General features: G+C 34.3%; 1 protein-coding gene across 1 annotated transcript; it reads left to right on the top strand.

The window, feature by feature from the left end:
- Window positions 1-2,286: 2,286 nt before the first annotated feature.
- Window positions 2,287-26,836, top strand: LOC136031368 (small ribosomal subunit protein uS13). The gene is made up of 5 exons (XM_065710872.1): window positions 2,287-2,427; window positions 10,261-10,446; window positions 19,565-19,666; window positions 21,995-22,086; window positions 26,720-26,836. The coding sequence occupies exons 1-5, from the start codon at window positions 2,425-2,427 to the stop codon at window positions 26,793-26,795; spliced, it is 459 nt and encodes a 152-aa protein (XP_065566944.1). The 5' UTR covers window positions 2,287-2,424; the 3' UTR covers window positions 26,796-26,836.
- The last annotated feature ends 1,141 nt before the right edge of the window (window positions 26,837-27,977 follow it).

Raw genomic sequence — 27,977 nt, 5'->3', positions numbered from 1 at the left:
TGATACGGGCAAGAAAGAAAAAGTTTTTGACAGTTACGAATTGAAGGAAGATTTATTTTGCGACAGTGCTAAAAGCATTTAAGAAATAATAAGGCCCCAGGTACTGAGAGTGTAGTATACAAGATCGTTTTTAAATATTGTGATTATGAGGTTAGAAATAAGCTACTAAAAGATTATGAGTATGATTTTTGAAACAGGGAAGTACCTAGTGATTTTAGAAAAACTATAATTAAACCCCTCTATAAGAAAGGTGATAAGACTAAGTGTGGTAATTACAAAAGTGTTTGTAGTCGTGCAGAGTCAGGGGATTTAGGTATACAATATTTTTTTCCACATCATTGAGTGGGGCAACTGCCCTCTTCCTTGACCTCCCCCAACGAAGCCCCTGGGAATTCGATTGGTTTCTGTAGGAAGCAAATTACTTAGTAGGATGATTCTTTTTAGACTTAGGGATGCCATATATAAAATTTTAAGAGAAGAGCAGTGTGGTCTTACGAAGGGGAGAGGATGAGTGAACAAAATTTTCACTCTCAGACTAGTAATTTAAAGTACTTGATTCACCAGACATCTTTATTCCTTAGTTTTATAAAATATGAGCAAGTGTTTGATTCAGTCAATTGACGAGCATTAGTGGAGGTCCTATCCTTGTATGGTATACCAGATAAATAAATTAAAAGGATTGGTACGATGAATGAGAACAATATTGCAGCATTTAAGGTAAGAAACAAGGCTAATAGATGTATTGATTCTCGATTAGATCACCATTCCCATTTAGATTAGTCATTTTAACTAATTTTGTCCTATGGAATACAAAAAAGGTCACGGGAGACTATGGAATCAAATACTTCTACTAATAATAACTCACCGCAGCACCAAGCCATCTGAGGCCAACACTGCTACTCACGCTTCTCCTACAACCCAGTCAATTCAAAGCCTCCCCTCTTTGGAAAACATCTAGTAAATTTTCATCTGCTTTTCGGAGCGCCCATGCTTCAGAGCCGTATTTGACCACTGTCATCACTGTGGCTTCCAATATTCTAATCTTGATTTGCAGACTTTGTTATCTCCTTATTCTTCCAAACCTTTTTTTAACTAAGAAAAAATATCCTGAGCCTTGGCTATTCTACTTTTAACATCTTCACTGCTTCCACAGTCTTTACTAATAATACTACCAAGGTAAGTAAAGCTGCTCACCTCAACAATCTTTTCGTTACCCAACGTCAACTTTTCGTCTTCACTTACTCTTAGCCTTAGTGACTTAGTGTTTTTAAAATTAATTTTCAAACCTATTCTAGCACCCTGAACTTGCAAAACCTTTAAAAGTTCATTCATTTTGGTCATATTTTCATCTTATATGCTTAAATCATCAGTATAATCTAAATCCAGGAGAATTTTTCCTCCCCGTTTGATTCCGTGGTCTCCCATTGCCTTTCCTGTGCTCCTTAACAAAAAGTCCATCAAAATGATCGATATAAAGGGGGATACAAAACAACCCTACCTGATTTAATACAAAACCAGCTGCTAACCTCATTTCCAACCTTAACTGCAGCAGTATTATTCTCGTACATAGCACTAACCATTTTAATGTATTTGTCTGATATACCATATAAGGATAATACCTTTGCAAAAGTTCTTCTATCAACAGAATCGAACGCTTGATCATAATCTATAAAGCTGAGCACCAAAGGTGTTTGACAACCAAAACACTTCTCAATTATTAACCAAGAGTGAAAATTTGGTCGACACATCCTCTACCTTTTTTTGTCTTGGGTACCCGTCTGACTGACCTTATTTCAAACAGTAAGCAGTGCGAAAACTGTGGTTCTATCCCAATTTCCAGGGCTATAATGAGAAAAAGCTTGGAATGGCTAGGAAAAGGTCCTGGAGATGAAACATAACATATTTCCAAAGATTGTCCTTATTGGACAGCATTTAGGGTCAAACAGAAAGCTGGTTATCCCCAGGAGGAGTGTCGGTTCCTAATAGGTTTGCCCTAATTCTAAATTGATAATGTTATAGCCTGTATATACATGTACTTTTTTGTGTCTGTTTCTTGTCCTGTTGTGGTGCAGTGGGCTTGACCTCAGCTTGGTAATGTAGGACCCAGAGATCGAACCCAGCTACAGCAAGACACAGCAGGGCCAACGCAAGGACCTTAGTAGTCGAAAAGTGTCATTAATTCGACAATATACAGTAAAAGAACACTGTGCTGAGTATTTTAGTAAATTAGTGCTATTTTTACATACCACAGGCTTGCTACTAAATAAAAAAGTTGAGAAAACTGCTAGAAGCCTCTAGGATGTTACCAAATCTAATAGCTTATAGATGGCTTCAAGTCAATTGTACATTGAAGAAAAGATTTAACTGAGCTTTCTGTTAAATTCGTGTAATTATTATTTATCCTAGGTAATCGGATACCCAACCATGGTAAGTGTTAAGTGCTTACGTTGTCTATGACATTAGTTATTTAATGTTGTGATTAGGGAATGATCTTTACCCATACTCTGCTGGTAATATATTATCGCTGTGTCAAAATTACACTGTTTTATGATATTTGAACATCCAGATAAAATTCTACTTTTGGCTATCTTGGAAAGGGGTTAGGTTAGGAAAAGGAAACTTTCAGGGATGGTTCTGCAGGTTAAAGTATGTCCTGGAAGCTATTTTGAAGTACCTACCTCCACTCCTCCCTCTAAAGGTCTGTAAATTTGCCTACATGACAGGTCTATTCCCTTTTGAAATTTTGACAAAACAACATTTTATCTTAATTTTCAGCTATCATTTTCTTTTTCTCTGGCTTTAGTTCTGAAAATGTAATTCCCATTATTTGAGTTGAATTTTATGCCACAGCAATATTTTATTTCAAAATAGGAAATGCATTTGCTTATCTTTAAAACCTTATAAATTAGGATTGAGCAAAGTTGTGATTGTGAAAATAGTTTTGTTGTACTTCATGTAACTAAAAGATCTATTTTGCAAACTTTCACTTCTATAACACATTATTAATGGTCATAAAAGGTCAGGACCCTCTAGAGAGAGAAGGAGTAGAGTTATAACCTTCCAGTGCATAGGTTACTTTAGCCTGTAGCCTAGAACTATCACTGAATGTTTCATTTTCCTAACATAACCCTTTTCCAAGATAACCAAAAGTAGCTAAAGTAGAATTTTACTCATATCTATCCTTTCAAAAATCAAGAAAGAGATTTTTTCCTCCTTTAAAATTTATGTTATATTAATTTCAGTTTTTCACTGTATTTAGAGATCACATTAGAACCTAATTATGTGTTATATGTTAACATTGCCAAGACCCTGAAAAAGAAAACTATTAAGATTTAGTTCTTATTATGTTAAAAGCCTGGAATTAGGGCTATGAGACAGAAATATGTTAATAAACAATTCTTAGTTCATAATGTGCTGAAAAAAAGAGAACATATTTTGAAGGCATTTCAGCTTATCTTTATTTCCTCTTGTGCAAATATATTGCACAAATTATAGGCTGTGTTTTCCATGCATCTTGCCATGCAACATTCATGTTTCAACCCATGTGCCAATAAATTGAATTAATGCTGATGAAATCTATAATGGAAAAACTTATAATTATGTCTATATAGCCTATTCCCACAATTGAAGGGCTTCAAGTTAAGTGTAGTAGAAGCACTTTCAAAATGTGTCAACTATAACTTTGATAAAATTCTAGTTGATTGACTTTTGGCTATCTCAGAAAGGGGTTAGGTTAGGAAAATGAAACTTTTAGGAATGAGTCTAAAGGCTAAAGTATGTCCCAGGAAGGTATTTTGAAGTACACACCTCCACTCCTCCCTCTAGAGGGCCCTGACCATGGATGACCTTTAAAAATATGTGTGTTATAAAAGTGAAACCTTGCAAAATAGATTTTCTGCTTGAATAAAGTACAACAAAATTGTTTTCAGCTTCACAACTTTGCTCAATCCCTATTTATAAGGTTTTAAAGATATGCAAATACATTTCTTAAATTTTGAGAAAAACCATTAATATGGCTCAGAATTCTACTTGAATAACAGGAATTGCATTTTCTGAACTAAAGGCAGAGAAAAGACAACTGGTAACTGAAAATTGAGGTAAAATGTTGTTTTGTCAAAATTTCAATAAGTATAGACCTGTCATGTAGGCAAATTTCAGGGCTCTCTAGAGAGAGGAGTGGGTGTAGGTACTTTAAAATATCTTCCTGGGACATATTTTAGCCTTTAGACCCAACCCTGAAATTTTCATTTTTCCTAACCTAACCCCTTTCTGAGATAGCAAGAAGTCACTCAACTAGGGCCTAGAATTTTACCCCAACTTTTTTCACAAACATGCCCAGCCAGTGATATATCTAGTGAAACCCAACAATGAAACCAAACTGGTATATATGTAAATAGTGATGATCCACTCATGAATTGTGACATGAATATAAAACCAATGTTACCTGGCAACATCTACAGGCTCTTCAACCTTAGTTGCTCAAATATGCAATTTAAAGTAAGTTATAAGTATAAATTAATTCAGCTAGAAGCTCACCTAGCTGGTCTAAGCCTGAAAATGTGAGGGTTTTATTTATCCATTGACAGAAACATTTTCTGTTGCCAGAAATTCTTGTTGTGGCTGATTTTTCCAAGTGGATATCTCATTTACCAAAGTAAACAACAACAAAAATCCTAGATCAACATTGCAAGACTTCAGCTGCATCTGAACTATTTAAAATAATTATGTTCCTCTTTAAATGGACACTATTTTTGCTATTGAGGAAAACACCTTTATTTCTCTTTATTTAACATTTATATTTTCTGTGGGTTTGACCAGGACACTTATTCTAAGATGTAGAATATGTTTGAAGAATATACAGGAGGGGGTGGGGTTTAAGTAGCCAGATTATATGAACATATAAACCACTAAATTGAAAGGAAATTGTTTGGTAATTTTGAAGAAAATCTTACCAGAGTATTAACCCAACATAAACAGAAAAAGTTCAACCTAAATAGAAAATGGTTTCAAGTTCAATGACAACAAAGAACATTAATGCAATACACAGTAAAAGCATATATAAGTATAAATTTGCTAATTTTAGTATTGTTTTTTTTTTATATGTGCAGCATATAAAAACTAATGCTGAAATACATTTTCATTGAAGCAATGGTTGGAGTTTTATTTACCCCTCAACTTGCCTAGAAATGGCTCACAGATTATCATATCACATGATATATAACCACAATTTTGGGTAATAAAGCTTCCAAGAAAATTTATCTTCAAAAATTTTGTTCAAAATTAAGTTTAAGTCTTTTTCTTGAGTTTGCCTTGGGCCCTTGTTCTAAGAAACTAAAAAAAAAAAAAAAAAACTGAAGGTAAGGAGCAACATTAGAAATTAAAATAAACAGAAATTATTCTGTATATGAAGAGGTTGCCCTCCTCAATATGTTGCTCTTTGCATTAAAGTTTTATAACACCTTTAAAAAGCTTCCTATTGTAATTAAACAGCCATTGTGTTTCAGTAGACATTCCCGAAAAATTGGGACAACAGTCAAACTTCAGTGTAAACAGCAAGATATTTAGAAGGGGAAACCCCTTTATATATGGATCAATTTCCATTCACTTTGACTTTTAACATTGATGCTTACTTAGAATTAAAAAACTTGATTTTATGATTCAATTTCTGATTGTTTTTCAAATAAGGGTGATAGATCTGGCTCATGTTTTATGAAAAAATTTTCCCCTCCCTCATGAGAAAGTCTTGTGGAAATTTACTCCCGCATAAAGTGCAACCCTCCCCTCTCTCCTTTGCAAAATTCCCTCCAGATAATTCTGTCTTAACTTAAAATCTGTAAAGTTTCTTGCTGACAATTCAGCCAGAAAAATTATCTTTAGCATGCTTTCATTTGAAAAATAAATAAATTTTCAATTGTTTTCTCAATCACTCCAGAAATCTATCCTTTCATGGAACTCCTCCCAGTAATTAAAATAAGCCAAAAATACCCCTGGATAATTCCTTGCACCTTCTCCACATGCAAAATTGAGTTGGCAAAGAGAAAGTAAGATAATAAAAAGGAAAGAAAGTAAGACAATAAATTCTCCCAGTGTAAAAGTTCACCCACTGGAAATTTCCCTCTCCAGAGAAGATTCTTCCCATGGAAACCCACCCAAAGCACAAATCCCCCCCCCCCCCCCAAAAAAAAAATATGTGTATGCTTTCCAATAACAAATAGCAAATGTAAAAATGGACAAATTTCTTAACTTACAGGCCTTTCCCCACAGATAATGGAGAAGAGGGGGTATTTTGTCCCTAAATACAGGGTACTTGTATATTATTGTGACCCCTCTCAAGAAATGAATATTTATGAAATATACCAAAATATGATGAAAATATAATACTTTATTAATAAAATTATGGAAACTACATAAGAAAATTATAGAAAGCAATGGAGTTTTATTGTCAGCAAACCTATATTGACTTGCTAACTGACTGTTTTCCTACATGGCCTAGTTGTACACTTCCAAAAAGGGTCTGTATTGAAAGAGTATAAAGTCATGTTGTGTCCATTAATGCACTGTTTTGTTTTACAACAGGCCTTCATCCTGGAAAAGTCAAATTGATTCTTCTCCTTCATTCCTTGGTCCCAAATCTTCATTTTAACATCCATGGTCAGACACTTCTGTATCACTACACATTACAAACTAAATGAATTCTGGCATAACACCCCCTTATCCTGGAAAAGTTTATTTGCTTCTTCTTCATTCCTTGGTCCCAAATCTTCATTTCAACATCCATGGTCAGACAATTTTCTCTATCACTACACATTACAAACTAAATGAATTCTGGCATAACACCCCCTTATCCTGGAAAAGTCTAATTGCTTCTTCTTCAGTCCTTGGTCCCAAATCATCATTTCAACATCCATGGTCAGACAATTTTCTCTATCACTACACATTACAAACTAAATGAATTCTGGCATAACACCCCCTTATCATGGGAAAGTCTATTTGCTTCTTCTTCAGTCCTTGGTCCCAAATCTTCATTTCAACATCCATGGTCAGACACTTTTCTCTATCACTACACATCACAAACTAAATGAATTTCATCCATGGTGAGAGAAACTGGTTCACTCAGATCAATGACTTGAGTGGGGTTGCTATAATACATAAGTATCAGACATAGTTTTGTGATCTTTCCACTATGTTGAATAAAATGACTAGCCAAAAATTTTGATCTGATAACTGGGGAAAAAGGGCTGTGAGAGGGGGGCTAGTTGCCCTCCAATGTTTTTGATTACTTAGAAAGGGCTCTAGACCTCCTAGTTTGTGTTTGAAAGCACCTTTTCCCAATCTTCTAAGTCCATTATTTTGATACAAACACCCTTGAAAACAAATAAACATGCATAATGATCTATCTTATGGCAAAGAAAATGCAAAATACATAGGAGGTTGAAACTTCTACAACAGGGTTCTCTTATCTGCTAAATCTGATGATATAACTTTAAGTTTTCCTTGAAAATCAAATTTGAAAGTCTAATTTTCTGTAAAATTTCCTAGGATAATTGTTCTAAGAAATTGAATTATGTTAGAAGAATATACAGAGGGGAAGGGGATAACTAGCCAAGGCTAGAAGTAAATAAACAACTAAAATAAAAGGAAATTCAAAGTTATTTTGAAGAGAATCTGACATGGGTCTGCCCTTGGAGAATTGCTATTAGAGAAGTAGTGGTTGTGGACTCTGGTATCTGCCATTTCCTGGAACAACTTCTTACTATGCTCCTTTGTCCTGCAGGAATCATCAAGTTGAAGCTAGAGGAGTCAGCATTCAAAAGTTTATAAGCCATTATAACATCACCTCTTCAAATATCTCTACACAAATGTTTGAAGCTTTATCTTTGCAATCAAGACAGATAGTCAAGATTGTTGCATCCATCAACATCCTTTGTTGCCTGTCTTGGAAATATTCTGTTTTCTACTGATCACTGTTTCTATTTTCTGCTGATCACCCTTGTTTAGGAGTGTTGCAACACACATCCCAAATTCTAACAATAGTCACACAAAACCCTTGTAGAGTTCTATCATAAATTTGGAAGATCTTCTGTGTACTCTATGCTTGATTATGCTGGAGGTCTGGAATACTTTGGTAACTGTGGTTTGTGCATGTTTCTTAAATTTTAGTTCCTCACCATAGTCACAATTGCTACTTTCCTATATTTGTTGAATATATATATATATAATTGAAATATTTACCCATTCCCTCCTTTAAAGGGCAATGGGCTTTGACAAATTTGGATAAACTTCATGGTATAAAAATGACACCTTCAGAAATAAATATATTAATATTTCTATATAGAAATAGTCTTATATCATTGCTAAATTCTAATTTAATGTTTCAAGAAATTGGGGGAGCACATTGTGAATTTGAAAAAAAATCTGTCTAGCTTAAATCCAACTCAAAACATCCGAATTTTGCTTTCAAAATCTAGAGTTAAGAATAGTAGACTCATCTATAATTAAGTGAATTCATTAAGATTTGTTTCTCTACAGTTTTTAAATCTTCAAATAAGGAAGAAGAGACAGGATGTTGAAATTAATTCCCCAGGATATGGAGTAGGGATACTATGGATGGAGTATGGATATCCATACCTTTGGATATGGAGTAAAAATACTTTACTGTTGAATGTGAATTGATCCCAATTGTTTTTTGGAGGTTTGCTTCACAAAGTCTTTTCTATTGTAATCTTCTTCTTCTCTTCTAATCTTATTGCTGTCTCTTACTGTTCTTTTTTCTCCATCCCTTCCTTCTTTCAGTCCAATTTCTAGTTCTTTCCAATTGCTACCCCTCCCCTCTTTCTCCCAGATCTGTGTGTAAAGTGTCAAATACCAATTGGTATACAGCTCCCCCTATATTGGACTATGTTCCTTTGTCCCCTGTTTTAACTATTTTTTGTTAAGTTCAAGTATGCTCACAATAAGTGTGCACATAAAAAGAAAACAGAAAAGGATTGACTAATCAATTATTGACATCCTAATGGCCAGTTCTAAGTAATTAATTCTCTTAATACCTTTTAAATATCTTTGAATTGTCTTTTATATCCTGAAGTATGTTTGTTGCTTCTTATTTGAGATTTATTATATAAGAATGAAAAAAAAATTACTGACCCTTAAGGTAATGTAAAATTTTAAGTGTAAGTCTATATTCTACCCTGGTGTAGTGCAGTATATTGATGCTCTGCTTGGAAATGTAGGGTCCAGGGATTGATCCCTGCTACAGTTAGGTTGGGCCATATGCTTGCTACCTGTCACTGTTAAAAAACAGACCCAGCAACTGTTTTAAAGCCCTGTGTGCCAGCAATGGTTCTGGAAGATCCTTTTCCTTTTTATCTTGAAGTTTATTTTCTAAGTTTCTTGTGTTTTGCAAAAAAGAAAAGAAAATACATTGATTCTGTGGTCATAAAATTTAATAACAGTATATAATCTCTCAGTATGAAAGTATGTATTATGAAGCTTAAATGAACTGATATTTCAATTTGTAAGTACATGTGACCCCCAAGACAAACCTGTTTCTTTAGTTATCCCCACTCCATGTGAACAAAAATAATGTTTCCCCCTGACAAAAGTTGCTGAGCAATATTCAAGGGGATCATTGAGTGAGTTTGAGCATATCTTACTCAGCTTATCTTGATAAGCTAGCATCACTGAATGTAATGTGTAAAAAATAAAAAATATACTTACCTTGCCAAATTTTAGCTACAACTTTTATAAATAGGTAGATAATAACAATAATTACATCTATTCCAATCTAAGCATAACCTTCTTACAAATCACTGGAAATGGGGGCTTTTCATTGTTCGTTTGGCTCTTTACTCATACTTTCATGTATATTTTTATTTTTGAAATGGTAAAATTGTTTACAGATGATGATGCTTAACATTGCTTATCTTAGGATTTGTAGATTTGGCTTGTCTTGGAACTAATTCAGACTGTTGCAAATAGCAATCCTCTCAACAATTCGGCCAGCTCTAGTGTGTGTGTGGCTGTGGGAGAGGGAGGGAGGGAATCTGCTTTACACTTTTGGGCTTTTTTTTATATAACATTTCCATACCTTAATGGCATGGTGGCTAGCAGGGCTGCTAGCTATTCAAAACTAAAAAGAATCGAGGAAAGCATCTACAAATCTGTTGGCAATTTCATATATTGTTTCAGTATTGAATTAAATAAAAGGTTTAGAATTGCAATTGTGTTTTTATCTTTAGTTAAGTAATATTTACTTTTCAGTCTCTAGTTCTCCCAGGAGAGTTTCAGCATATTTTGCGTGTACTCAACACTAACATTGATGGTCGAACAAAAGCTCTGTATGCCATCACATCCATCAAAGGTGTTGGTCGTCGTTATGCTGATGTTGTCCTTAAAAAGGCTGATGTTGACTTGAATAAGAGAGCTGGAGAACTTTCAGAAGAAGAGGTAACCTTTCCTTCTATTATTCAAAGAAAAGATTTTTCACTGCTTATATAGAACTTATATTATTATTGTTTATTAATAGTTATTAATTTATAAGGTATAATTTTTTAATTATTATTTATAAAATATTTTGTGAATATCATTTCATTTATATAGAATTTAATTTTACTAATAAATTAATTAAATACTTGTGTAATTAATTAATTTCTATTATTAACAAGAATCATTATTTGACTTTTACTTTTACATCTGAGAGGATCAATCAAAAACAATGAAGAAAAGTAGAAATCCTGAAATGTTCTATGTATATTCCAAAATACATGCAGGATATAAGGTGTAGAATTATACAATTTGGGCCAATAGTAACCTAAACTCTAAAAAAGGAATTTTAATAATTAATGCTTTAAAAGCATTGAATTCTGATTCTAAATAAATAAAGTTCTCTTAGTTTAATATCACACATCAAGTGCTTAAATATGCCTGGTTTTCGAAAATTAGGAAAACACCCTTAAAAAGGCAAGTTATCTTAATAATAATTAAAATAATAGCATTAGATTCAGCATATTAGAGAATATTATTCTGGAGGTTTCAGGCTCCTATCTACAGAAATATAGAATTTCGCTTCTTTTTTTTTCTCAGACAAAAGTTACTGCTGTGTGTTTATTTTTATTTTCTTAGTTACCCAGGGATGAGTGTTTTGAAACAAATGTCATAGATGGTCAGAAGAGGGCTCATTCAAACGGAAGTTGAAAATTATGGAGCCCTCTTAAAGTGACCCAAAAGATTGTGTCACAGGAAAGTGGAGTTTTCTGCCACTTAGGACCTAACTACAATCAAGATACAAAAGGGTATTTGGAAAACCAAAGTGAGCTGGAAATGAAGTAGCAAAGAAGAATGATAGAAACTTGCTATTTGAGAAATGCTTCTCACAATCAATCAGTTTGAATGTGCACCAATGAGTACATACTGGGGAAAACCATTTAAATGGTTTTCACCGGTATTTACTATTGGACAAACAACACACTAGACCAGTGGTTCTCAAACTTATTTAGACACTTTACACCAATTTTTATCCACATAACATTTTAGGTGCCCCTTCTCTGTTTTCAATACTAACTAAAAAAAAAATTAGCTAAAATATTAACCAAATCTTAAAGCCTTAACCTTTTAAACTCGATTATGCATCATGTTTAAGTAAAAACAAAGAGATATTTTTTACAAGCATTTGTATTTAAGAACAAACACACATGAAATTTAAAGAATAAAAAATGGTTACTTTCTAAGACAGGGGTCTCCAAACTCTTCAATGTAAGGGCCATATTATATATTTCCCATATTTATGCGGGCCAAAGGGATAAAAAATGAGAGAGAAAAAAACAAATCAGTGCCAGTAATTTAATTTCCTCAAATATTAGATTATAAACAAAAAAAATTAAAACATATCTTGTTGGAAAAAATCAGGATAGACTATATAGACTCCTGCCTTTAGTTTTATGCAACAAAATTAGTGTGACAAAAGATAGTGTTGTTTTGACTTTAAAATTTCATTAAAATCAGGTTCCAGATTAGATGAGCCAATTGTAAGAATAGACTCCAAATGATCATCAGACAAATTTGCTTGATAGTTAGATTTCACATGCTTCATTTTGGAAAATGTTTGTTCACACAAGTATGTTGTACCAAAAATTGACACAAAACTGCAAGCAAACTTTATTAAATTTGGAAACTGATCTGGCTGCAGACATTTATAAAAATCAATCAGATTTCCTTCTCTATACTTATATTTCAGTCTGTCATCTGCCTGGAGACCAATAATTTTCATTTGAAATAGAGTTGGAAGATTTTCAGCATTGAAGTCAAATGGATTATGAAAGAGCCTGACTTCATTTTCTTTGGCATCAAGGTCAGCAAATAGCTCCTGAAACTGCTTTTTCAAATCTGAAATCATTTCATTTGCAAATGAAGAAGTAAATTCAACTTTACTCTCTGCATGAAATTTTTCACAACATGGAAAATGAGCAAAATTCTTAACTTTCACCTGGCCTTCAAGTAGCGCAAGTTTTGCTCTGAATGCCTTGACATGACCAAAGTAGTCATCGATGAAATTTGTTTTGCCTTGCAATTTCAGATTCAAGTGGTTCATACGACTTGTCATATCTGCAAAAAATGCCAATTTCCAAATCCATTCACAATCTGATAATAATGGCTGAGGTTTATTTTTCTCTGTGAGAAATAAATCAATTTGTGATCTGAGCTCAAAGAGATGCAGCAAAATCTTTCCACAACTAGCCATCTAACTACTGTATAATAAGGCAAGTCAACAAACTCCGAATCAATTTCTTTCAAGAAATCATGGAACTGGCAATGGTTGAGTGCATGAAATCTAATGATATTAACCACAGGAACAACAGGTTTCATGACACAAGACATATCAACATATTTTAGGCACAATGCTTGTTGATGGATAAGACAATGCAGAAAAATGGGCTTTGAGAATCCTCCAACCTTGCAAGCAGTTGTAATTTGCCCAACCAAAACCCGTTTTGTCCCAGACATTCTTTCCTCCATCAATTGTCAGACACTGCACTTGTTTCCATTCCAGGTTATATTCTGTTATAGTTTTACTTACTTCATTGAAAATGTCTTTTCCAGTTGTTGTGCTGTGCATGCTGTGAACTGATGCTAATTCTTGGGTCGCATTAAATTCACTATCAACACCAGGAATGAATACTAAGAGTTGAGAGGTATCATACACATCAGTTGATTCAACGAAGCCCCACTCGCCCTCCATCCCTACAATGTACAGTTATACACAACTGATTGGTTGTAATGCACAACAAATACCTACCAGTACTAGTATCTGTGATTCACACAATCAAGAGAGGGAAATTGACTCGGGCTGAGCCACCTGAGCGCCACCAGTCAACGGTCCCAGCTTTGAATAATTCTGCGATGCCAGTCGTATGATAATTTTTCTTTTTTAGGCCACCATATGGGGATTTGTTTGGTGGGCCAGATGAAAATATGTGGCCCGCGGGCCATAGTTTGGAGACCCCTGTTCTAAGAGATAGACTAGTGAGAAGGATGAACTTCTTTCCCTTTACACAGTTTATCGAAATTGGGTTCTAGCTTAGTTAAACACAATCTTAAATTATCTTCAACATTTGATTTGTTTCTAGATTTACGTTTAAGATAGGTTAAACTGGAAAAACCCTTTTTCACATAAATAAGTGGTGGAGAATCATAAAAGAAATTTAACAGCAGTACTTGAAAGTTCTTTGTAACCAAGAACTTGTTCTAGTTCTTGTTTGCAGTGACACGAGATTTCACCTGTTTGATTTTTTTTCTTTTTATGTGTTATTTCTGTTCTTGGTTTCATATGACACGAGATACTTGCTGGCCTACACAGCCACTCTGACGACTAAGCCTTAACGGCATGTGCACGTAAACATGTCCCCACTGAAACTGCTTGAGAGTCAGAAAGGGACAATTCTGATAACTTTGCCAGTCCTACAACTAAAGGGTTGTTTTATGTTTTGTTAGCCGGTCGTGTACCCACAAAAATTTTTTTGGTACCCCCAAAGAGTACGCGTACCGCAGTTTGAGAACTGCTGCACTAGACGTTTGAATTGTGGAGAACTGTTTTGCTATTGATTAAAAATTGTGAGAAAGCCAATTGCTTTAAAAGTATTAAAAAAAAACTGTTGCGTTTCCAGTTGTGGAGAACGTAATGTTGCATAGTTGCACATTTGTTCCTCTAAAGTCATGTAGTGCATATAAGTAAAGATACCTCAGACGTAAAATTTTCTGATTTACGCCTAGGAGGCAATAGCCAATACATTTTTATGAACAGGACATGGTGAATTTTTAAAAAAAGTTCTTTGCTTAAACTATTGCTTGCTTGTTTGGAATAAGGAGCCCTGTCAATTTTAAATTATCTTGGTTCTGACAAAATTTAGTTCCTTGTTATTTTGATAAAATTAGAAAAACATGCCCCTTAAAGCACTTCATACATGAAAATCGTCGGATGTACACCTAATGGACAGGTTCTTAATCGCAATGGGAGAACTCGATAAAGATTCTAGTCTGTAAATAGTTGCCAGAAGTGGATCTTTCTTATTATTGTTATTTATTTTTATTATATTATATTTATATGATTTATATATAATATTATAATATATTGTATGCAATCATTATATTTATTTATATTATTTTATTATTATTAGAACAAATGAGATGATCTAAATATATGAATAAAAACAGTAAAAGAAAGTCAGTTTCATTGGTAGAGGACAAAAAATAAAGTTATTTTTGATAGCAATATAACAGAGAACAACCAATTGGTAAAAATCACCCCCTCTCCCCTAAACATTTTGGCTAGTCGTTTGTAGACCAAGTCCATGGAAAGTAATTTCTTTGTACTTCTTGGTCTCAGTGTGTTTCCTGTGCGCATTTGCATTATAAGGCAAGTATCCTACGGTTGGATCAAATTACATATTTTCAAATTATTTTTGACCTTTATATTGCCCTGCTGTTACAACTCCACCCCAAGATCACAAAAAAAAAAAAATGCAAAAATCGATACCATAGAATGTTCTAAACTGTATGTTATGTTTTGGAACACAGATAGAATATTCCATTTTTCTTCATTATTTTATTTGTCACACTTTCTCTTTGGCTGCTCAGTTTTGCATATGGGTAAATTTTCTGTGGTAGGGGGATTTTTCGTGAGGGAAAACGCCTATCCCCTAGACAATAAGCTATGTGAAAAATGTTTGATTCCTCTTTTTAAGGTATAATGAACATAAGGTTAAAATGCATTGGTCAAGTTTTTGTGGCACTTGGTATTAACCAAGTGACATATAGCGATCGCAAATTCTGTTGGTCCTTCTGTCCCGGTTTTGCTAGTTTAGGCACTTCCAGATAACCTAGGATGATGAAATTTGCCAGTCGTATCAGGAACCGGATCAGATTAAATTAGAAATAGTCGTTTCCCGATTCGACCATTTCGGGGGGAGTGGAGGGACGGTTAATTTGAAAAAATTAGAAAAAATGAGGTATTTTTAATTTACCAACGGGTGATCGGATCTTTATGGAATTTGATATTTAGAAGGATGTCGCATCTCAGAGCAGTTGTTTTCAATCCCGACCGGACCTGGTGACATTGGGGGGAGTTGGAGGGGGGAAACCTAAAATCTTGGAAAACGCTTAGTGGAAGGATCGGGATGAAGCTTGGTGGGAAAAATGAGCACAAATCCTAGATATGTGATTGACATAACCGGAACGGATCCGCTCTCTTTGGGGGAGTTGGGGGCGGGAAGAGTTAATTCTGAAAAATTAGAAAAAATTAGGTATTTTTTACTTACGAAGGAGTGATGGGATCTTAATGAAGTTTCATATTTAGAAGAACCTCGTAAGTCAGAACTCTTATTTGAAATCCCGACCGGATCTACCGGATCTAGTGTCACTGGGGGGAGTTGGGGCGGGGGTATACGGAAATCTTTGAAAAGGCTTAGAGTGGAGGGATCAGGATAAAACTTGGCGGGAAGAATAAGCACAAGTCCAAGATACGTGGCTGACATAATCAGACCGGATCCGCTGTCTTTGGGGGAGCTGGGGGGGGGTAATTCGGAAAAAATTAGGTACTTGTAACTTACGAACGGGTGATCAGATCTTAATGAAATTTGATATTGAGAAGGATCTTGTGCTTCAGAGATCTTATTCTAAATCCCGACCAGATCCGGTGACATTGGGGGGAGTTGGAGGGGGAAACCGGAAATTTCGGAAAACGTGAAAATTGAGGTATCTTCATCTTACGAATGGGTGATCGAATCTTAATGAAACTTGATATATAGAAAGATTATATGTCTCAGATGCTTCTTTTTCAATTTGAGTTGGATCCGGGGACATAGGGGATTGGAGGGGGAAACAGAAATCTTGGAAAACGCTTAGAGTGGAGTGATTGGGATGATGGGTACAATAAGCATAAGTTCTAGATTTGTGATTGTCATAATTGGAACGGATCCTCTCTCTTTGGAGGAGTTTGGGGGGGGGATTAGAAAAGAAATGAGGTATTAGAAAAATTGAGGTATTTTTAACTTAAGAACGGGTGACCGGATCTTAATAAAATTTGATATTTTGAAGGAATCCGTGTCTCAGAGCTCTTATTTTAAATCCTGACCAGATCTGGTGACATTGGAGGGAGTTGGAGGGGGAAACCGGAAATCTTGGAAAACGCTTAGAGTGGAGAGATCGGGATAAAACTTGGTGGGTAGAATAAGCAAATGTCGCAGAAACGGTATTGACGTAACCAGACTTGATCCGCTCTCTTTGGGGGAGTTAGGGGGGTCCAGTGCTTTGGCGAGTTTGGTGCTTCTGGAGTGCTAGGACGATTAAAATTGGTAGGGGTGTTAGGGACTTGCAAAGAATTAACTTGATAAAGTGATTTTCCCCGATTCGACCATTTGGGGGGCTGAAGGGAGAAGAAAAATTAGAAAAATGAGGTATTTTTAACTTACAAGTGGTTGATCGGATTTTAATGAATTTTGATATTTAGAAGGACCTCGTGTCTCAGAGCCCTTATTTCAAATCCCGACCGGCATTAAGCCTCTGATTTTCCTTTTAAATCAATCCATTTATTATTAGAATTTTGCTAGAGCTCATGCCATATGAGCTCTTGGCTCTTCCGGCCTCGTCACGATTTTCTTCCGATTCGACCATTTGGGGGGCTGAAGGGAGAGGAAAAATTAGAAAAATAAGGTATTTTTAACTTACAAGGGGTTGATCGGATTTTAATGAATTTTGATATTTAGAAGGATCTCGTGTCTCAGAGCCCTTATTTCAAATCCCAACCGGCATTAAGCCTCTGATTTTCCTTTTAAATCAATCCATTTATTATTAGAATTTTGCTAGAGCTCATACCATATGAGCTCTTGGCTCTTCCGGCCTCGTCACAAGTGCCGTATGAGCTCTTAGCTCTTGTTCTTATGAAGGGCCATAAATTGGCAAAGACTATAGTCTTTGGCCATTCCTCTTTACGTTATATTAAGGTATTGTATTTTTTATACAGGCAAAATGGAATTGAAAAAACGGATTAAGTAGAAAACAGGAATTTTTCCTGTCTCAATTGGTGTTTTTTTTTTTATTATTATTAGATTTGAACCATGATCTAATATTTTATTGTAGTGATTGCTATTGTTTTTCAATTTCATATTTTAGATGGTCTTGTTAAATCTTGACTGTTTATTTTCTTTTTCTCTTCTGATAGGCCATGATAATACCTAGTTACCTTAAGTATGTGCAGAAACGAAGTTGGCACTGGTTAAAATGACTGATAATCTTTAATACTGAATAATGACTAATCCGATTTATCAAGAAAAAAGGATTTTTGTCTGTGATAAAACAAAAGCAATGCTATCTTTATTTCATGGATTAACTACCTCGCCCATTAACTACCTCGCCTTATACTTCAGGACTGGCTTTGTCTTCTTAGGTACCATGGACATCAGGGAGAAGCTGCAAATCAGTTACAGCAATCATGTCCTCTCATTCTGTTTTGTCTTAATCAACTATGTGGTCATGGTAGTTGGCAATATATAGGCGCTTTTGGGAGTAAAGGGTAGTCCGTACTGACGGCGTGTCCCAACCATCTCTAGCGTCGAATATTGGTCACTACAGGTTTTTCCGTAGTTTCACAGATGGACTGTTGTGTTGTCTTCTGTGACCAGTAGATGTTCAGTTGTTTGAGGAGGTATGAGTTTTCAAAAGCCAGAACTTTCTTATTTTTGTTCAGCATCTGGTCGCCTGTGCGGAGCGGCTTCTGGGAGTCAATGGTGGTGCATGTAGAGGACATGTCCCAAATATCTCAAGCACCAAACTGATAGTGACTGTCACTAGAAACATCGTATGTGCGCTGATGGACTAGTTTGTCTTCTTCTTTGACCATTGTATGTTCAATGTTCTGCGGATGTATGAGCTTTCAAAGGTCATGAATCTCCTCTTTTGATTCAGATCCCATGTTTCACCAGAACGAAGTAGTATTTGGCTGTGTAATATTGCTGTTGTAATGGAATAATCGCTTAAAACTTGGTAGAGTTATTGTTAGCAGAGAATAGGATCATTGTATGATAACTGTCACTTCATTTTGTCTACATGATTTTTACCTAAAAGATTCCGCGTAATATTCATGTCAATCATCTGTTCCATCCAGCTGAATGGATGAGGAGTTGTCAACTCCATGCATTAGAAAATATTTGACTATTATGTTTCCTGATTATATTTACTTATATATATATATATATATATATATATATATATATATATATATATATATATATATATATATATATATATATATATATATATATATATATATATATATATATATATATATATATATATATATATATATATATATATATATAATCATGAAAAGAGAAATCACCAATGCAACAGCACAAACACATAAAAAAAAGACAGAAGGAGAAAAGGAAGACTGTTTTCCTAAATTAGTGATTAATATAAACCAGCACTTGAATGAGGCCTTAACCCTACTCATCCATACAATCACATAGGTCAAACAGCATAGCCAAACACAATCAACCATAAAGAATAACCCATGGACAGGCAGTCATGTCGTCAATAAGTATAAGTCGTCATTTACCAAACAATAGAAAAAATAATAAAGACAAATATATATATATATATATATATATATATATATATATATATATATATATATATATATATATATATATATATATATACCGTATGGAAAAATTTAAAGCTGATACCGAAGAATTGAAATGGATATACCCTAGGGGCTTATGAAAAGGTTTATTTTTATAGGTGGCAAGGTTTGGTAGTATAGATTTTAATGAAGTTTAAAATGTCAAATCAACTTGACAGTAGTTCGTTTTTAAATATTAGTTCATTTATAACCAAAATTTGGTTTCACCATCAAAGAATAAGGTTCGTTGGCTATTACTGGCAAAATGTATAAAAATAAACATTGGGAATTGCACTTTTGTGTATTGCTTGTGTTTAGAGTTACAAAACTTGTTCTGTTTGTGATTCTATTTATTGCTTTCATATACAACAGTTTTTGGTGCTTTGTTTTTAGGTTGAAAAAGTCACCACTATCATCCAAAATCCTAGACAATACCGGATTCCGGATTGGTTCCTTAACAGGCAAAAGGATATTAAAGATGGAAAATACTCACAGGTATGTTTCTAATAATGTAAGGCCGGAATAATAGCAGATATCTCGAAAAAGTAATTAGATAGAGTATTATAAAAAAACAACAAAAGACATCTGAAAAGAGAAGGCCCCTCTCCCTTTCTGTTAACAAAAATCATAAAGGGGTAAAAATCCGAATATTTGGGTACCGAAACAGTTTTGGAGTATCACATTTGTCACCCTGAATGTAATCCTTGACTCTTTACCTCCCCCTTCTGGAGTAGTAGCTAAGTTATACACATAGAACAAACACATTACAGATAGAAGTATTTTGGAGATAATCAAGGGTTAATCTAAATTTGATTTGAAAGGTTGTTGATTTTCATTTCTAACCTCTTTTGTGTTTGTGTCAATTTTGATTACATCCTACATATTTCATTACCTGGAGACTTCAATTTTTGTTGATACTCTCCCCCTTCCTTTCTGACAGTCTGAGATTGCTGAGAGTGAAGACAGAACTGCAAGTAAACTCCATTGTAAACTCAATACTGCTGTTCAGCAATGGTTAATTTGCCTGAATTCTTGAGTGTTTCTTGATTGCTGTATTAACAACAGTTTGCTTTATGCTTACTTTTTCTTGTTTTGCTTCAGAACCGTTCAAAGGGAGGAGGGCAAGATACCCCGGGTGCCGTGGCTAGGGAGTGGGGAATTGTGGCTGGGGATTTCCCCGCTTTGATCAAACTCTTTACTCATATTTGGTTTTTTTCTTATATTTGAGTCGGGACGGGGAGGGGGTTATTATTTTTTTTCTTTTGTACCACCAACCCTAGGAACGGCTCTGTTTTGCTGCAGGTTATTATTTATCTGGCTAACATTGCTACTTCTTTTATTTGTGTCCTTTCACTATTTGATTCCTTTCATGTTACTATTTCTTTACTTTGAGTTCACTATTACTTTATTTCATCTTTCACGTGAAGTCTTGCTCTTCCAAAGTAATTTATGGGTCTTCTTAATTTATGATCTGTTTATCTTACACAAAACACTACTTTTCCATTAAAAAAATATTATTTGAAGATGCTCATGTTTGTTTCTCCTTTTTATGTTAATATGAATAAAAGTTTCCAAAAAAATGTCCCTTAAAGAAAATTAACCGTTACTATGAAACAAGCAGAAATAAAACTGTAACAACTCAAATAAAGAACAGAGTCTACTTTGAGTGAATAAAATTACAATGAATAATCACATAAAACATAAAGTTTCTAAACAAAGTCTAGTCAATTTTTTTTTGCTCGGAGAAGGGGGATATTTTGTCCTGGGGGGGGGGTAAACAGTAAAGATGCATCAAAAATTGTTTATATGCATTCTTTTTGTTTTCACGTGTCGGACACGCATTGCCTTTTGTCTTCATGCGTTGTCTTTGCCATTAATCAGTTTGTTGTTATCGCCCTGCTGAATGGCCAGATTGCCTATTTTGCTTCATTGAAAATTAAATATATGGATTTATTTCAAATTCCAAAGAAAAGATTTGAATAAAGAGACCATTAACGCAGAGTGTGTTATAGGTTAAATCAGTAAAACTAAATTGATTTTTGATGTTGTATTTGAGTCCAATCCTTCTAAGAATTATTAGAACTCATAGGTTAACTTGATTTGTATATCATTCGTTCAATTTTTTTTTTCAGTCTGAATAGCTGAAGTCATTCGTTTTCCTGTCATTAACATCATAAATTGATATGCCTCTAAAATTCCACTTTAAATCCAGCATTTTTATGTTGAAACTGAGTAATACTATTTAACCTTTTTATATCCTAATTTAGTAAAACTACTTAGTTTAAGTAACGTTTCTAAATCAAAATTTTAACAAAACTTATGCTAAACAATATACAAAGTTCTCACCTATCCATTTAACAAAGTCAAGAGTTGCCTTGACATACTAGGGCATACTGATCCGTATCAATGGTAGATATCAAAAATTAAATGCATCTAGTGCACATCACTGATATACAATATTGACAAAAATCGAAGTTTTTTTTAGAATACCAATTGACAAACAATTACGATTTTGTTCTGGACTATTTTTCGTAGAAAAGTTTGTCTTTTTATAATTCAATTCAAATTAAGATGTAACTCCGTTCGTGAGGGTTTGTAGAGAAGGGGAAATAAATGTATTTGGATCTGCTATTAACAAAAAACGGTTTAGATACGGATTCTGTTACTTTGTCAAATTTGCTCAGTTTATGGCATATAGCTATATTTTCCTCGACTTTTTGCCGTAAGATTATTTATTAATATTAAATTATTATTAGTTATTATTAGTATTATTTATTATTATTATTAAATTATTTATTATTAAATGCGAATTTTGGGTTTTAGGTGACATCCAACAACCTCGAAAACAAGCTTCGTGAAGATCTTGAGCGTCTAAAGAAGATTAGGGCCCACAGGGGTCTTCGTCACTACTGGGGGTAAGATTTGTTTAATACTCCTAAATGGCTATAAATAATGATTGAAAATTTGTGACTACAATTATGATTAGTCATGTTTCTCCGTAAGAGGATTATTTTACAGAGAGTAAATCAATTTTGAATTAAAATCAAGTAGTTGCAGGCATCAAGCCACGTGAGAGACAACTCTGGCATAAGCCCTTTTTTAGAATTGTATAAAAATGATGTCATTACATTTGTGTATAGACAAGTCTATGTATCATCCGTCCATACGTCATTCCTTGGGCAGAACTAAGGTAGATAGTCATAGAACTAAGGGATGAAAGATTGGATTGATTTTGGGTTGACGCATGATGGAGTGTCCACTGGACTTGTATGTAAAATCTGGGAATTTGCTTGGACTCATTGACGAACATGCAAAACCTAAGCCTAATTGGCTTGACCGCTTGTAGTCTAAAGGAAGGTGGAATACCATGTCATAGAATTGACATATGATCAACAAGTCTCCTAGACTCAAGTTTTTGGAGTCAGAGTTGGAGTCGGAGGAAAAGCGGACCGACTCCACAGCCTTTGTGTCAATATGCAAATCAGGGGTTAGATATAATTTAGATCTGTCCAATAATTGTTTTTGCTCCCTTTCCAGAATGGGGAAATCAAATGAATGTTGGCTGCTAAAATAATAGGAATGGACTGGATGTCCTTTGCTTTGTGACAGCCATTCAATATGTATCAAAATATTGACTTTCTCTATATGTATCTATGAATGTCGACTCCATCTGTAAATGAAAGGAACTGATATCAAATGTATTCCTCCACTAATAGTGTTCATAGTTGGAAATCAAAGAGTATTGGTAGCTTATAAGAGTGGAAACAGGCGACAAAAAAAACTATCAACATCATCTAGCGTTTGGTGACACTTGACTTTTTTCAGTGTAATAATAAGAATAATTAATTTGATATGGATACTTATCAAAATTAGGGTAGTAATAAGTATGTGGTCTCAGTTTTGACAGAAAAATGATTACAAAGCTTGAAAAAATGCCAAGTGTCGCCAAACGCTAGATGCCATTGGCGACATTTTTTTTGTTGATATTAGCGGCAGCTTCCGCTCTTTTAAGTTACCCATACTCTTTCTTTGGAAATATCTTCTATATTATATTGCCGGGAGCAAATTTCGATTTAAAACCTGTTTAAGGAGACTACCAAATAGTAACAGAAAAGAAGGACGAGCACCTAGCGTTCTTAAATATTGGTTTAGTAAGGCATATTCTTTACTGCAGCATATTGTGTATGGTTGATGTTTAACTTGATTGTTTTTCTTTAACTATTTTCCTCGCTACTCGTATCTCTTCCCTGCATGCAGAAACAACTAAAAATCTGAACTTCAGACAAGCTGTTTGTTGGAAGATCATTATTTTATAAACAACAGATTAATGTTTTTTGCAAAACATACATAAACACATAACGCTTTTTTATTTTTTCTGTTTTCCCTAAAATTTATGTTGTGTAACAACATCTTTTGAATCACTTTCTGTTACGCCTTGTTAATCGCTAAAGATGTTTCCAAGTTATTGTTTTGTTTTTTTTGTCTTAGAAATGTTGGAACTCTCTTCTTAATAGAAAGGCCACATTCCACCTGTAAATTATACTTAATTACTAACAAGATGTACTCCAGGAAACTATAGAGTTTGATGGAGTTGTTGCTTGCATAATTTGTTACGAAATTAAGAGTTTTTCAGGAGAAGAAAAGATAAGAATGGTAGTTTTCTCGTTTAATTAAAAACGGATCAAAAAGGGAAATTTTACTTCTTACTTATTAATCTATTATTTATTCTATTCTATTACTTATTCTATTGCCTTTTATATTACTTATTAGTTTCTTTCTTACTTATTGATATATTTTATTGTTTGTTTTTATTCATATATTTTAATGTTGTTGTATAGGTGCCTAGCTGAGATTTAAAATGGTGTTTAGCTAAATTGTTTAAATTTTCATATAATCTGCCAGTTTAAAAGAGCAATGGTGTAAATTTTATGCAACATATACAGAATGAATGAATAAAAGTGAAATTTAATTGCAATAAAGTCAGATTTAAAAACAAGATCAAATGGAGTTATAATAATGTTAAAAGTGAGATTTTTTGTTTATCCATCTTTTAAAGAAATCGGACTCATTCACACGAAAGAGAAACTAATTGTAACACTTGTTCTTTCAATCATAATTACAACTGTACTTGAAAAAAAAGGGAAAAAAACTGCGAACATGTTCACGAAGATTTCAGTACCTTAGACCTTAGATCCACATGTGCCGCCAGAAGCACCCAGGTCATCCACGAGACTTCGCCAATCCTTTCAGAATTGCTCAGCTTTGTATTTCTTCCCAATTGGGTTGAAGAGAAGAATGGACAGATCAGACTGGTATGTTTGACGCAAAATGTTCCGAGGTTTTCCCCGTCTTTGAATTCAGTTTGGGTGCCAATCTAAATTGGCTTTTTGAATCTGAGTGCCCTGCATTCGAAGAACATGGTCCAAGTATCTCCACTTCCGAGCTCTATTGATATCTGTCACTAGAGGCTGGTTGGCATGTTTGCGGACTTTTTCATTCGTAATTCTCTCTGACCAATGAATATTCAAAATTCTTCGAAGACAATCGTTCTCGAATGCAAGGATTCTCTTCTCCTGTTGTTGGTTCAGACAGGTTTCGGCTGCGTAAAGGAGGACCGGGATGACGTTGCTGTTGAACAGATATAACTTAGACCGGGTCGAGTAATTTTTCGACTTCCATATGCGCCTGAGCCTACTAAAGGCGGCATTCGCCTGATCTATTCTGGTCATTATTTCTTTGAATGTTGATCACGTATTCTCCATTATGCTTCCGAGGTACCTGAATTCCACGACCTATTCGATTTCCCCATTTCCATATATGATATGAAGTGGGGAATCAGTATTCGTCATTTTATTTTGGTGTTGCTTGAATTTATTCTTAGGCCAAGTTGGCTTACTTTTTCGCTGACCCTCTTTAGAAGCTCTTGCAGACGTTGCTTGCATGGCTATAGCATTGTAATGTCATCTGCAAAGTAGGTCACCAACTTTCAAATAAACTTCAAATAGAGAAAGTAGTATTGGGACTCATTTTAAATCAAATACAGCACATACTAGACGTTTCAAGCAGTTCGTGGAACTGTAAGTAAGGATCGACTCGGCCCAATAGTAACTGAAACTCTAGAAACTAGAATTTTATTTTAATAGATACTTCAAAATAGTTGGCTCTTTATGCTGGCTCCAAATATGTAAAATTCATTAAGTGTTATTTTACCCATCAAAAGCTACAAGCCAGAGAAAATATGTGATTTTCGAAAGGGGGGGGGGGCCTAAATAGTTAAGGAATCTTAACGGAAATTGCAACGTCATTTTCAGCATATCAGAGAGCCTTACTATAGAGGTTTCAAGCTCCCATCTGCTAAAAAAATTTGGATTTTTTTTTTTTTTTTTTTTTTTGTCAGAAGGAAGATCACGAATGCGTGTTTATTTGCTTTTTGTTCTTTTTTGGCCATCATAACGAATTAATAATTCTAAAGATCGTGATTCAAGAGAGGGCTCATGCGAACGGAAATTAAAAGTTAATGTGACATTTTGTTGTAGTTTAAGTAACCAAAAAGATCAACTAGCCCCCCTTTCATGTCTCTTTTTTCCATAATTTCGTTCGATCGAAATTTTGAGATAGATATTTTGTTAAACATAGTTTAAAGGTAAAATAAAAATGTCTCTGGAGATGACTTAAACCCCCCCCCCCCCCCAAGCCTCTCGGGGAAGGACAAAGTGATAAAATTTGCCTATTATTTACATATAAAATTTGTTATTGGGAAGTAAAACATTTTTCAAGGAGAAGAAATTTTCTTTGGGATGAGGGTAGAAAGGGAAGAATGTTCCATTGGCAGTGAGGTTTCCAGATATGAACTTTCAAAAGGAAATTTTACACTGGGGAATTTGCAGGGATTCTTATACGAAATTCGTTATATTTTGACTTACTTCATCTTTGCTGTCTCAATTTTACATATGGAGATGTTCCAGGGAAATTATCCACAGGAAATTTTCAAAGAGGTTGGAATTACCTGGGAGATTTTTCCACGGTAGAAATTCTCTGTAGGGGACCTTTCTGTGGGAGAAAATTTCCACGAGGTGGGATTTCTGGCATAATTGAAATTAATGAAAGACAAATTTTTTCAAATGAAATTAGGCCAATTAGAATTTTTCACGCGGAAGTTCTGCAAGAAAATTTCTGGGCTTTGGGGGAAATTTCACCGAGGATGGAATTGTCCGATGGATTTTCTATTGAGAGGGAGGTGGCTGTTCCAGCATTGTTAAAACAGGCAGAAATTAAAAAAAAAACATTTAAAAAAAAATCAAAGTAAGGAGCAGCTTTAAATCTTAAAATGAACATAGACTAACCTGTATAAGAGGGGGTCGCCCGCTAAATACCTCCCTATTTACGTTAAGGTTTGACTTTATGTCGCAGTTTTGACTTTATGTCGCATATTTAATTGGCCATGGTAGATAGCTTGGTGAGAATGCTCATTGTCGAAATATGTAACTTCGTAATAAAAACCTTTTTACATTTTCCAGGACCAAATGCTCATTTATTTTTATTTTTTAGCCTCCGTGTTCGTGGTCAGCATACAAAGACTACTGGTCGTCGGGGTCGTACTGTTGGTGTCAGCAAGAAGAAGTAAATTATCTTGTTTTTCGGTGAAAATAAATTCTTCGCCTTAAATTAATGTGTTGATTTAGGAATAGCAGAAAAATTATGAATTTTTTTACCTTTTTGCACAGGCATCCAAGCAATAAATTTAGAGAGTCAAATTCAGAAAGAAGTGAATTTTGTGAAAGTTATAAGCGAATGAATTAAACAAAAATTTAATGGAGATATTTTGTGGGGGATAAACCCGCGGTACTTTTCCCTCCTCGATATATATTCAGAATAACATTGTGTATTAAGCACGTACTATAAAACTCATCTTTAGGTCGAAGTCTATCATAAAGTTGAGTGAGCACAAAGCGGCCTGATTTATTCACCCCACATCTCATTATTTCTAGATTTATTCATTTCTCGACGATTTGCAACTTGTAATTTTCGTCACTGTTAGTATCAATTAACGATTTGTAAATGGTTCTCATCAGACAAAAATTTGCAGTTGCTGTGTGGTTTCCCCAATGAATTTCATTGATTTAGAGCTAAGTTTTGACACCCCAAAAAAAATATATATATTAGTTGTGAAAAAAATAGTTCGCGGAGCGAAACGAAAATGGCTTGGGAATTCGCACCGACGGTGATTTTTTAGAAGCACACATAATTAAGTACAATTATCTAACACAAGTCAAATATTTGCCATTAAAATGTTATGGTATAAAGAATTTCGATTCTTTTTTCTAAAAGAATAAGGATTCTATATCAATTATTTCAGCTTTAATTGAAGGATCTGTATTTCATTATGAACATTCTACTGGCCAGATGTAAGCCTACACCATATACTAATATAAACTGAGGGAACAAGGAATTTTTAATACATAGCTTGTGATATTTTTTTATTAAGAGCTAGGCTACTCATTTCAAAGATTGAACAAATACCAAACACAGTTTACCTCATTCATCAAGTGTTTTGCCACCTCCTTACCCACATTTTTTTCTTCTATTCCTCAGTCCCTGTATTCTTTGCAGTTCGTATCAAACGATATAGGATATGATGAAATGATAGTTTCTAGTGTTTGATTTTAATATGTTAGTAGTTAGATGTATGTAATCAAAACTTTTATGCATAACCTTCGGGTTTTCCAATACAAGTTATATTATTATATTACAATACTATATACGATCTAATTCTTTTTATTTATTTTTCAGCATTCTATTTTTTTTA

This window comes from Artemia franciscana, chromosome 9 (genome assembly GCF_032884065.1).
Source record: "Artemia franciscana chromosome 9, ASM3288406v1, whole genome shotgun sequence".
Lineage (NCBI taxonomy): Eukaryota > Metazoa > Arthropoda > Branchiopoda > Anostraca > Artemiidae > Artemia > Artemia franciscana.
The sequence above is the reverse complement of the archived record's forward strand: the minus strand, read 5'-3'. Positions and strand labels throughout refer to the sequence as shown.

What these genes read in the sequence shown, in the direction of transcription:
- LOC136031368 (XM_065710872.1), top strand. An exon ending in GAGAACTTTCAGAAGAAGAG is followed by an intron (nt 10,447 to 19,564) that starts GTAACCTTTCCT and finishes CTTTGTTTTTAG; the next exon opens with GTTGAAAAAGTCACCACTAT. An exon ending in GGTCTTCGTCACTACTGGGG is followed by an intron (nt 22,087 to 26,719) that starts GTAAGATTTGTT and finishes TTTATTTTTTAG; the next exon opens with CCTCCGTGTTCGTGGTCAGC.